This window comes from Cryptotermes secundus, unplaced genomic scaffold (genome assembly GCF_002891405.2).
Source record: "Cryptotermes secundus unplaced genomic scaffold, Csec_1.0 scaffold1950, whole genome shotgun sequence".
NCBI lineage: Eukaryota > Metazoa > Arthropoda > Insecta > Blattodea > Kalotermitidae > Cryptotermes > Cryptotermes secundus.
The window spans coordinates 220,811-234,092 of record NW_019721536.1 but is presented as its reverse complement, the minus strand read 5'-3'; the positions used below and the strand labels follow the sequence as shown (position 1 = coordinate 234,092).

The 13,282-nt window shown below is 38.9% G+C and overlaps 1 protein-coding gene across 3 annotated transcripts in view; it reads right to left on the bottom strand.

Annotated features, from left to right (window-relative positions):
* Window positions 1-423: 423 nt before the first annotated feature.
* LOC111875579 (ashwin) overlaps window positions 424-13,282 on the bottom strand; it is a 66,033-nt gene continuing 53,174 nt past the window's right edge. For 2 of the 3 annotated variants that reach the window (XM_023871930.2, XM_023871927.2), the window contains one exon: window positions 424-1,311. In XM_023871930.2, coding sequence (XP_023727698.1) covers window positions 1,243-1,311 — 69 coding nt within the window. In that variant the 3' untranslated portion in view covers window positions 424-1,242. Of the gene's footprint in view, window positions 1,312-1,702; window positions 1,983-13,282 lie in introns of those variants that run through there. The other variant, XM_023871928.2, reaches the window with a different exon arrangement.

Sequence of the window (13,282 nt, the reverse complement as noted above, 5' to 3'; positions counted from 1 at the left end):
TTCTAACCTGTTAACATATTAGAAAATTTAAGATCTCTACAGATGCTATAGGAAGCTGGATGCTATAAGACATCAGGTTTCCATGCCATTCATCATATATGTGTTAAAGTTATTCGATTTAAACAATAAAATAAACACAACCTTTGAGAAAATGAGGAAGTCTACAATGCTAAAAAATTAATTATTTACAAGCAGCCACATATATAACCACCATTATCTTAATTTCTTTGCATCTTGTTTTATCAACGTATTTAAAAATTATTATGGTTCAGGCAAAGAAAGGAAGCAACCTAAGACTTCATCATCATCGTCTGAATGGGTTGAACTTCTTAGTCTGTTCTATCCTGAAACATCAAACCATCTACTCATTTTCTTCTGTCTTCCTATTGGTTGATAATATAAGAATTGCTTTGGAGTTCTTTGTGATGACATCCTCTGCAGATGTTTCAGCCAATCTTTCTTCCTTCTTTGTATTTATTTGTCCAAGTTCTTCATTCCTAGTTGTGACCTTATTTTGTCACTTCTTTCCTTGTCCCACAGAGTATAACCTGCTACTCTGTGTAGAAACTGCACCTCTACTGCTCATCAGAGACTTATCATTATAACTGGTGTTCACATTGCAGTAATTGTTGGTATTCTCAAACCTTCTGGGTCCACAGATATATGGAGACCCTAAAATTATAACCTCGAATAATGGACAATGTCCCAAGGACATCCTTATGTCAAAACAATTTCATATTTCAGTCATGGGACCCAGATGTGTGTAAGTCTTATTATAATTAAGTATGAATCCATAAGGACTGAGCATGGAAAGAAGGGCCCCTTGTAGTCCAACTGAGTATGAAATTAATCATCTTCTCTTCTGGTCCTGTCATGCACAGTGCAACAGTCAAAATAAGTGTAACACTGTAGCATTTGAGGTTCTCACAGCTGTGCACACAAAAAGTGCTATCGTCTGGGATGCGATGCCCTGTAGTCTGGCAGAAGTTCATTATTTTGGAAGAATGTACTACCTCCATCTTCTGGGTCAAGAAAAGAGTAAGCAAAACTTGCTTGCTGCTAGCAAGCTTGGCTTGCTCTTTAGACAGGGCAGTAAATTCCTCCACAACATCAGGGAATTCTATTGGACTACATGGTATCACATCTCAGAAGAAGAAAATTAATTTGGACAAACACAGAATAAACATGAAAAATGATAGACTGCAAAAGGTTAAAGTATACCAACACATTTCTCTTTTCACTTCATGGCCAGATAATTTTTATTTTGTGTTTCTTGACTTCTGAATCCTTGTTAGCTGTTGAGTGCGGACCCTGAAATAAACAATACAGTACTCCTCAGTCTTGTTATATGTTTCTTTATTAACAATACTTATTCTAATAGACTGATTAGTTGAGCATTCTGTATCAAATATTAAAACTATTTTATGTCCTGCTGCCAGGGAGCAGCCACAGTAGCTCACTCAGTCAACAAGCTATGGGTTAGACATCTTTGATTTGAGTCCAGGGCAAGGCAAGAGATTTTTTTTTCTTCTCCACAGCATCTAAAACAGTTCTGGGACACACCCAGCCTCCTATCCAACAGGTAGCAAGGGCTCTTTCCCTGAGACTAAAGCAGCCAGGGCATTCCCCATACATCTTCATGCCACAGCACGTACTTAAAGCACACAGACAACTTTATCTTACCTGTTATTAAGGCATGTTACAAATTGCAGGGACAGTACAAACCAAGCCTCCCTCTTCCACAATGTAACACTGTAGTGCTATTATACTAGTAAATGCTACAATTACAATTACAGTTATTACTTGCAATGGTGTGGGAAGATAATGAGAGAATGCAACTTGAAAACATAATTTCGGATTATATGTTTCTGTGTACCAACACATGTATAATTTTGGATTATCTATGTTCTCAGGTTCATTGCCCCTACATTAGTTTAACAATCTAGAGCAGTGATTTTCAAATTTTTCGTGTTTGGCTCCTCCTGAAACAGTTAAACAAATGCCCTTTCAATATTGTGACATAACAGATGAAAGGTGGAATAGTGGAATGGGCAGAGGTGGTCCAGTGATTGGTTAACTCATTTTACAATGCCTTTGACACCACAAGCCTGTAGTTTATATATTTCTACAATGTTATCCAAAACCAAAAGAGTAATGAGCATATGTTCACCTGCCACTAGCAATGTCACCCATCATGCAGATTCCATTAAAGTAGAGGACAGTTGAATTCGTGATCATGTTACAGTATTTGAAAATCTTTCACCAGTCAATCTCCTATGTTGCCTAGGAGGACTCCAATGCCAGAACTAAAGTTAATATGTGTTGTTTTGACTCTGTGCAGGGTTTATGTAAGTTTTTAGCATGCAACTGGTCATCACATTGCCTATACATGGCAGATAACAGGGAGTTTACTGTATATTGGTCAGCATGCAATTTTGGAACTTGTAGTGCATACTGAACAGCACCTAATTCCAACCATATGAAGACATCGCATAGCACATTTATCTTTTGTTCCTATGCCCTCCCCTTAACAATCTTCAGGGGAAGGTTGCCTCTGAGAAAAAGTGGAACTTCCTACATAATGTTTGAGGAGGAAGATCTTCCAGATTATTAGTTCATTTGTTTTCTTAAACCATTCTGGCTGCACTTTCTTCCTCCTTCTGGTGCCCATTCAACCTGTGTTCTGTCAAACTCCTGTACCCAACTCAATGGAGCTTAGTCCTCCTTCAAAAGCAACCACTTGCTCAGCTACTCAAGAATTTCCCATCATGTTATGGAACCCAGAAGTTCACTACTGTGTTCACAAGACCTCTCCACTGCTCACTGTGAGCCAGGTAAGTCCATTCCATATCACCCCATCCTGTTTCTCTAATATCATTCCACCCATGTCTGGATCTTCCTAGTGGTCTCTTTCCTTTTGGAATATCCACCAAAGTCCTTTATAAACACATTTTCTCCACCATGCAAATTACCAAAACTGCCCATCACATCCTCGACTTCATTCTTCCAATTATATTTGATGAAGAGTACAAGTTCATTATGTAGTTTTCACAAACCTTCTACATATATTTCATCCCTCTCTGGCCCAAATATTCTCCTCAGCAATCCGTTTCTAAGTACCTTCAGTCTATGTAGATGTAATGTAAATAACATAAAGCTGTCCTCATGCTTAACTAATTTAGAAGCATACCATGAAGACATATGGGGGAGTGGATGTACAGAACCACATATTCTTGACCTAAGCACTACGTGAAGGTGAGTGGTCAGCTTCACGCATTGGCCGTTTCAATCTTGGGGATAGAGCCCCCAGTACCCAATGGATGGGAGTTTGGGTGGCGCCCAGACCCAGTCTGGATGAAATGGAGAGGAGAAAATCCTGCCCTCACTGGAATTCAAACTCCAACCCATAGCCATTTGTTATACTGACTGCAAAGTGTTGAATTGAAATGTGTTCACTGGCTTCGGTTACAAAACTTAGTTATGGTTTCATGCACAGCTTACATGCTGTTACTTTTAACATGTAATTTACAATGAAATGTAATGACCAATTCCTATCGTCCCTTATGTCTGTAATGTTAGAAAGCTAGGTGCATTCCAATCATAGGATTTAGAGTCCGTAACATAGTTGCACATAAGAACAGGTGCGATTTTAACTGTTTTGTGCGTTACATCTGTTACTCTAGTTCGAATCAATTATTTTCACACATATGCATGAGCATGTGCTTCTAACATGTAGGATTACTAGGTCTTCGGACTTTGTCCATCTTCCAGCATTCAAATGAACAACATATGACACAATATTTCAGAAACTGGAGTCTTTGGTCCTTTCTCATGGGCCAGACAGACTGTGTTCCTTAGAATACCAACCCACCATTTCTAAAGGACCCACTAGAGTAGGTATCTCCCAACCCCTCACCTGTGGACAGAAATAAGATTCCGTTTCTGAAACGCTGCGTTCTTGAGAATATTGAGAGACGGACAAAGGCCAAAAACCTACTAATCCTGAGTTTAAGCTAATCATGTTCAGTGTGAAGAACATACTTATCCTATCTTTCCCACTTTCCCAGAACATGCTTTTTTATTCAGTTCTGACTATATACGATTCTGATTGTATGTTATAAAAATGTTTTTTTCCTTTTATTATAAAGTTGCTTATTTTGGAATTTCACAACTTCAGTCTCCTTTTTCTATCCGTGATGTCTTTTCCCCAAAACATAATTTGTCGCTTTCTGTATAAATAATTTCAGATTTTGCTGTTCCATATTTGCATTTGTATTTATGGCCTATTAGGAGGAGGAGGAAGGAGAAAGAAGATGAGGAGGGGGGGGGAGAAAAAGAAGACATACAGCTATAACAACATTACTTCAATCCTTGATGCCATACTGCATTGTATGTAACTGATCTCTGGATGAGGAATGCGTAGTTACATACTTCAAAAATTGTTGTAATATCAAGGTTGCACTGTCTTGCATTACAAGTGCTGAATTAGCTTCTCACCTTAATGTACACACTGTTTCATGTGTTTACACATGACCACTATACACCACTTCCACGCTCATGATCCGACTCAGACCACTGATTGCACAACCATAACTTTATGCTGGCTATAACTGTGACCATGCAATTCCAATTCTAGCCTTTGATGGAAAGAAGAAGAATGGGGGGGGGCAACAGGAATTATCAAAGTTTCAACACAGAGCAGCATGCACTAGTCAAGCTGCCCTTCTCCCCTCCCCATCAGTCTCATGACAATGTGAACTTCGATCCATTCTCCAACAGATAGCTTATTACTTTTTTCTATTGTATGACTCTGTCTATGAACATACTCTTAGCTTTCTATGCACTTATTTACGGACAATGGCAATCACGCAGCAACATATTCACAATGATCATCTAACGATGCTATGTCAACTGCAGAAGGTATGAGGAAGTGACTGATACAAGTGAGTGCTTACAATTGGTAAACATGATATGACTGGGGAGTCAGTGGCTATAGCCTATTTCTAGGTACATCCTGATGCTTGGAGAGACACTGCAGTAATGAAAAAAACAGAAACTCAGTTGCTGCCAGCATGGTATAAAGAAACTAAGAAGACATCATGATCTTTAGCATTATGACATCATGCTGTAGTGGGTACCAACAATTCAGAGGAGCAGAAATACCTCCAAAACAATACCGAAAACAATATATCACAGCCAGAAGACCACAATATGAATCAGACCAAGTTTAACTCCCATACAAGAACACAGGCAAAATTATAGTTTCATATCTTCTAATTTTTATGTTTTTAGAGAGCAGATGAGAAGACAAAAGGTTCTGAACTTAATGGTAGCAAGCAATACCCTAATTTGATCTGCTCTTAACTTCCTCATGAATCAAATTTTGATTTGGTACTGACATTCTCAAATATTTTCACTGTGACACACTTCCAAAGTATCAATTCATTATCTTCATGTTACAATTTTGCCCTACATTTAAATGACATCAACATATACATGGTGCAATCCAAAAGTTCCCAAAATATATTAATATAAACTATTATGTTTTACATGGATCTTATTCTGCACCATCACATACAAAGTAGACCCCTTGGGAGCGCACACACCAATCCAAGCATTTCTGCCACTTTTGAAAGGCATCCTGGAAGTTTTTCTTTGTTAGGGTGTTTAGTACCGTCTGTGTTTCCGCTCCAATTTCAACTGTATCAAATCTTTGCCCCTTCAACTTGATTTTCATCTTGGGGAGAGAAAGAAGTTCCATGGAGTTAAGTCTGGCGAGTACAGTGGGTTGGGAACTGCATCTTGTTTTTAGCCAAAAATTCCTGCACAATGTAAGCTGTATGTGGTCATGCATTGTCATGGTGGAGTACCCAGTCATTCATGGGCCACTTCTCTGGACGTTTTCTCATGTCCTCCCTCGCACATCTTAGAACATTGTGACAGAACTCTTTATTGACTGTCTGACCAGGAGGGACGAACTCCTTATGGATAATCCCGTTAATATATATAAAAAAAAGATCAACATGGGCTTAATGTTGCTCTTGACTTGGCGAGCTTTTTTTGGCCATGGTGAAGAAGGGCTCTTCCATAGTGACGATTGCTGCTTACCTTCAGGGTCGCAGTCATAAACTCAACTTTCGTCCCCAGTGACAACCTTCGAAAGAAAGTCTGGATCCTCTTGAAGCTGTTGTTGAAGTTCCCTACACATTTCCAAGCGATGCTGCTTCTGTTCATTTTGCAGCAGTCGTGGCACAAACTTCGCTGCAATCCTCCTCATGTTCAGTTCCTCTGACAAAATTTGTTGACATGTACCATAACTTAGTCCCAAGGTGTTACAGAGGTCTTGGATGGTCAGTCTACGATCTTGCAGAATCAGATCCCTAACATTCGCGACAGTTTCTGGTGTGGTGCCAGTTGATGGCCATCACAAATGATTGTCATCATCAGTCGATGTTCGGCCATTTTTGAAACGCTTATACCAGTCGTAAGTTTGTGTCTGGCCTAAACTGTTGTCACCAAAAGCTTGCTTCAACATTTGGTGCATTTCTGCAGTGGTTTTCCCAAGTTTAAAACAACAGTTTATACAGATACACTGCTCTCTCAGGTCAGCCATCGCAAAACCGCAAACTCATGGAAACACAACAATGGAAATCCGTTCACCAACAATAAACCCAACCACTCAACTCAACACCGCTTGCCACACTTATTCAAGAAGTGTGTGGGGAGACACCTAGCGTTATTTCAATGTACTCATAACCATTCACGTGCAAAATTCAAATTTCTGGAACTTTTGGATTACACCATGTACTTAATTATCTGTGGGTTTATCCCTAGATCAGTGCCCTACTAGTGTCAATTATAGCTTCTATGTTTTGCTTTACTGTATTTATGTAATTTTCCAACAGATTTACTTCATAAACACTGGCCAAAAGTTGATGTGTCCCATTTAATTTCAGTCCCACTTGGTTTTCCTGGACCTTCCTAATGGCATATTATAAATCAAAGCTAAAACGCAATGGCGATAAAGCATCTCACTTTAGACTATTCTGAATAGGACCCATATCAAATGATTACCTAAACAAACTATACTATAGGTTTCATTTAAATATATTTTAATAAGTCTAACTAGTTTTGTTACACCAAACTGAATGAGAATACTGTACAATGCTTTCCTCCTAACTGAATCGAGTCACCATGGCATGTGCATGTCCTTGGTCCGAGGACAGAAATGTCCTCAAAATATGGAAGGCAGCTGTGAATATACTGAATAAGCAGTAATGGACATGAGACAAGGAGTGGTCTTCCAATTTGGGGGTTGGATATGGTGCTAACCACTCCTCAACACAAAACATTATTTTGTTACAAAATGTTACATGGACCCTTCAATTTGGGCCGATTTCTCAGATAAAAACCTAAGCTAAGGAAAATGGACAGGAGATTAGGTACATGGAATATAAGAAGTCTACATATGGCCAGTTCCCTCATAACAGCTGCAAGAGAAATAGCACAATATAAGTTAGATTTAGTGGGAGGTTGGATGGTACAGGGGCGGCACAGAACCAGCTGGTGAGCACACATTCTTCTACGAAGAAGGGAACGCGAATCATCAATTAGCTACAGGTTTTTTTGTGCATAAGAGAATCATATCAGCAGTTAAAAGAGGGTAGAATTTTTTACTGATAGGATGTCATAAACAATACTAAGAGCAAAGTCAATAGAAAGTCCGTCGAGTGTAACAATTTATAGGTCACTTCTTTATCACTTCTGCCTTACATGTTTCAGTTTAATAAAACCATCATCAGAGGCACATAGCACAAGCATGAAAACACTGCCGTTGTTCAAGATGTACACAGTTATGCTTGCTGCGTGAATGCTGCTACAATATGTCGACGTGTAAAAGCACAAGACTTGCTAGGATTGTTGAATGCATGTTCAATTCTCACATTCATCCGAAACTGCCCTCAAGTCAAAACACAACACACAGCACATAGGAAACATCTAACCATAAGCCATACATCCTCAAGCTGACATCTCCCATCTTCGGGATGAATTAACAAGGAGGAGCTTAACATTTTACTTCAAATGTTTTAAATTTTAAATATTTTAACATTGGCGTTTTGACTTGAGGGCAGTTTCGGATGAATGTGAGAATTGAACGTGCATTCAACAATCCTAGCAAGTGTTGTGCTTTTACACGTCGACATATTGTAGCAGCATTCACGCAGCAAGCATAACTGTGTACATCTTGAACAACGGCAGTGTTTTCATGCTTGTGCTATGTGCCTCTGATGATGGTTTTATTAAACCGAAACATGTAAGGCAGAAGTGATAAAGAAGTGACCTATAAATTGTTACACTCGACGGACTTTCTATTGACTTTGTGATTGATAGTGTAACGGACCAAAAATGAAACAATTAAAAAAAAAATATTAAGAGGTTACTGTTGTGACATTATGTTCTGAATGTTCACAACTAAACAGAGGATAAAACTGGCCATAGAAAGGAGAGCTTCTATGAGGAACTACAATGTGTACTGTATGAATTCCTAAAATACCACATGAACATTTTGCTAAGAGATTTCAATGCCAAAGTAAGTACAGAAGATATTTTAAAAAGAAACAACTCGAAATGAGAGTTTATACAAAATTAATAATACTCTGGAGTTAGAGTAGTAAACTTTTCTAGATTCAAAAATCAAACTGTAATGAGTACAATGTTTGTGCATTCATAAATTTACTTGGACATCTCCTGACAGAAAGATGTGAACACCTGTAAACAGCACTTTAAATAGGCTGGGAGATTTAGGTTTAGGGCTTCTGGGCCCTGGGAATGATGCAGGTGAGTGTGGTTATATTATCTTGGTTTGGTCCTTCCCTTGGATCCATTGTTAATAACATACTGGGTTCTTTCTATAGGTCCATTCATATCATCCTGCATTGATCGTTTCTTACGCGTAGCGTTTCCTACACGACAGATATTCTTTAGTACTGTGTTTATACATACAGTCAACTCTCGATTATCCGGGGGCGGATTAACCGGTTTGCGGCTTAACCGGGGCTTTTTTTTTTAAGTTTATATGTTGTTTAATATTCATTCACTTTTGTTTCACATGGTGAGTTTAACACTATTTTCGCACTAGTGTGAACCGAGCTCTGCATTATTTCGTCCCGTTATGCGAACACAATGTTCTAGGGTGGGGGTGAAAGAANAACCAAATTTTCTTGACCTCGGCACTAGTTGGAGGTGAGTGGTCAGCTTCACGCCCCGGCCGCTTTACCCCCGGGGAAAGAGCCCCCGGTACCCATTGGATAGGAGGTTGGATGGACCCCAGAGCCGGTCTGGACGATTTGGAGAAGTTAAAATTCTTGACCCTACCGGGACTCGAACTCCGACCCTTCACAGTCGTCCAGCCCGTATAATAAAATTTGGCTTAACCGGGTTTTCGATTAACCGTGACTTCCATCCCCACCATTAGCCCGGATAATCGAGAGTTGACTGTACATTCATATCATCATGCTTCAATCGTTTCCTGCACGATGCAGCACGGTCTGTCTCTGTGCGGATTCTCAGAGAGAATATTTTTCTGATATGCTACGTGTCTGTACGTACCGCGCCGGATGCAATATGTACAGTATGAACGAGTCTCAGTCGTGTTCATGCACATCCAAGTGCACTTCCATCATGGACAATGAAAAGTTGATTGAATTAGTATGGGAGTGTTCATTTTTGTATGATTTACAGGACAAAAGATATAGTGATACCCAAAAAAAGGACACAGCATGGAGAGAAATTGCTCAAAAGTTACACACATCTGGTAAGTAAAGAAATATTTTATTTTAGACATTAATTAAGTACAATGATATGTAAGTTATATTGTAGGCCTATGTTTCATCCCATTCTTCCCTCTGGCGAATTTAGAAACCTAGCAAATTGTTCCCTGATGCGAAAAGCAGCGTCCTGACTCTTGCCTCCTTGACGTCGTATTGTATTGAAATTATTAGGTGAATTATGTGAAGTCTGGTCTTGTACATGAAAGTTCACATTACCACCGGTTTTAATGAAATTGTGTAGTATGCATGTGGTCAATATAACTTTCTCTGCATTCTCGGGTTTCAATTGTATTCTTCTATTGTACAAACAAAACTTTTGGGTTAGAATCCCAAATGCGTTTTCAACAACTTTTCGCGCACGTGACAACCTTTTGTTGAAATTACTTTTTGTCAGATCGGCTTCTTGTGAAGCAGGATATGGTCTCATTAAGCAAGTCTTCAGTGGGAAGGCTTCATCTCCAATTATGACGTGCGGCATGGGTGTTACTGTCTCTGGAAATGGTTTATCTTCAGGTATATTTAGCTTTTTCTGAGCCAGATATTTTCCAAGCTTCGAGTTGGCAAATATACCCCCGTCGCTATTTTTTCCATAGGCGCCAATATCCACCGCAATAAAATTATAATTAGCATCCACAAGAGCCATCAACACAATTGAAAATGTCTTTTTGCAATTAAAATACAAGGATCCGCTGTTAGCAGGGGCTGTTATTACAACGTGTTTACCATCAATGGCACCAACACAGTTCGGAAAGTTCCACGCATTCCAAAATGCATTGGCAATCCCGCACCATTTTTCATTTGTTGGAATGGGCATATACGATTCAATAATTGTTGTATAATAATGTTGCATACGTCCACGTTTTGCACGGTGCTTATTCCGAGGCGATAACTGAAGACTATAGATTTAAAAGAGTCTCCAGTAGCCAAGAATCTGAAAAGAAATTAAAGTTAAATTTAAAAATGGAATTGGGTCGATTTTATTTTAATTTAATTGTTTTCTTTTTCAGATAAAGAGTGTAAAAAATCCTGGAATGCTTTGAGGGATGGGTTTCGACGTGCAATTAAGAGGCAGAAGGAAACTAAAAGCGGGCAAGAATGTGTGCCTGTAAAAAAATGGAAATTTGAGGATGAGATGTCCTTTCTTCAACCATATTTAAAGGACAGGGCTACCATCACTTCCATAAATTGTGCAGAAGGGGAGACACATGATGAAAGCTCCAGCGACATGGAAAGAATCCCAGAAGATAACCCGACAGTTCCCATATTTTTGTCTCAACAATCGGGTACGCCAGCCTCCAACACACCAAAGTCCACTGCCGCATTGGTGCGCTTACCCACAAGGACGAAATCACGACAATTCCCAAAGAAACCTGAACCTCAGGAAAACTCTTCGGCTGTGATGATGAAATATCTACTGAATCAGAAGCAAGCAGATGACATCGATACATTTTTTTCCAGTATGGCAGCAACTGGAAGAAAATTTCCACCACGCCAGAGGGCTATAGCAAAAGCACAAGTTTTTTCGGTCATTTCCAAATTAGAAATAGAATTAGTAACCCAACCATCAGAACAGCCAGCGACGACACCCACTACTTCTCCTGGCCCATCTATCTATAGCTACTCAAGTGACAGCTGGAGCTCTCAACCGTATGAGGAGAAACAAAATTCCCAAATAAATATGAACTTCCTCAACACGGCACAAGAACAAGCACTAAATGCTGTGCAAACATCGGACACACTTAAAGATTATTATAATAATTTCTGATAACACTGTATTGCTACATAAGTAGAAATTAATAAAAGTAAACATACCTCAAGCAAACCGCTAGTTTTTCTTTAGGAGTTATTGCTTCCTTGAAAACCGTGTCTTCTTTAGTTATCATCACTTTGATTTTTTCCAACAACTCATTAATTTGATATTTAGATAAACGAAAATATTGAAAAAACTTTTCGTCATCATCCATTAGTTCTTTGCACAGAGTCCAGTATTCTCCTTCTGTCTTCCTTTTATTAAGCACTTTATGGATGGAAAAGCGCTTATGTTTACATTTCTCACTATTTTGAATATTCTCTTCTTCTTCTTCTAATATAACTGATATAACACACAATTCTTCAGTAGATAGATGCAACATGCTTACACGAAAGTATCAGCTGGAATGGTTTGATGTCCGACGATATGAAAAGTTCGCAGAAATGTCATGCAGGAAACGATCGATGCAGGATGATATGAAAGCTCACACAAATGTCGTGCAGGAAACGCTACGTGTATGAAACGATCAATGCAGGATGATATGAACGGACCTTAATACTTCTGCTTTCAATCATATGTGACACAGTTTATTAATTATGCATTATGATCTACATCTGGTACTGGCTGGCACAAATGTAGGCAGGAGTATTTTTATGAAAACTGAAATTACGGCACTATTATATTACACTGTTTCCAACATAAAATGCCAACTCATCTCCAGTTAAGGCTAAGAAATGAGGGTTGTATTGACTATTTGTCAATTTTAATGAAACTGAGAATGAAATAAGTGATGACGATATTTCAGACATAATGGAAAAATTACAAGACCAGAAGTTACATTGTTACATTTTCCACATGTGATAGTAGGTTTTCAGTGGTTATAAAACCTAATATACTCATATTTCCTCTCACAGAAGAAGCATTATTATAAAACAATATGACATTTATACTGATATATGAAAAGATACAGGTCTGAACATTTATACAATGTCCTTCTGTCCAACTACCAGATTGGTGTTAGGGTCCCATGTCACCATGGCATGGCACATTCTCAGATTGTGGGTGGAGGAGACGGCCTCCAGATATGGATGATAGCTGCAAATACATTGAATAAGTGGGTGTGGACAGCCAAAAAGGGGTGATCCTCCAGCTTGGGGTTTGGGCATGAGGCTTACAACTCCTGACCATAAAAAATAAGCTTGTTATAAAAGTTCATGAGAAACCTTGGACCTGGGCAGATTTTTTGGATTAACGACCTAAGCAAAAGAAAATGGATATGAGATTTGGTACTTGGAATTTTCTAAGTATAGGGCAGGCTCACTTAGGAAAGTGGTAGAATATGAAAATATAAGTTAGATTTAGTGGGAGTACAGGAGCCACATGGGACAGAGATGGCACCTAACCAGCAGGTGAATATACATTTTTCTATGGAAAGGGGAATGAGAATCATGAATTAATTTTTTAATTCGCCTAGTTCAACTTGTACAGCGAATGTCTTACCAAGGAAGCTCTGGATGGGCTCGGTGACTTCAAAGTAGGAGGGCAAATTATTCAAACTGTGAAATATGCAGATGACCTTGTGTTAATGGCTAAGGAAGAAACTGTGCTACAGGGCATGATTGATAGACTAATTGAAATTGGAAGGTGCTATGGCATGGAAATGAATGTGGAGAAAACAAAAGTAATGAAAATTTCGAGACAA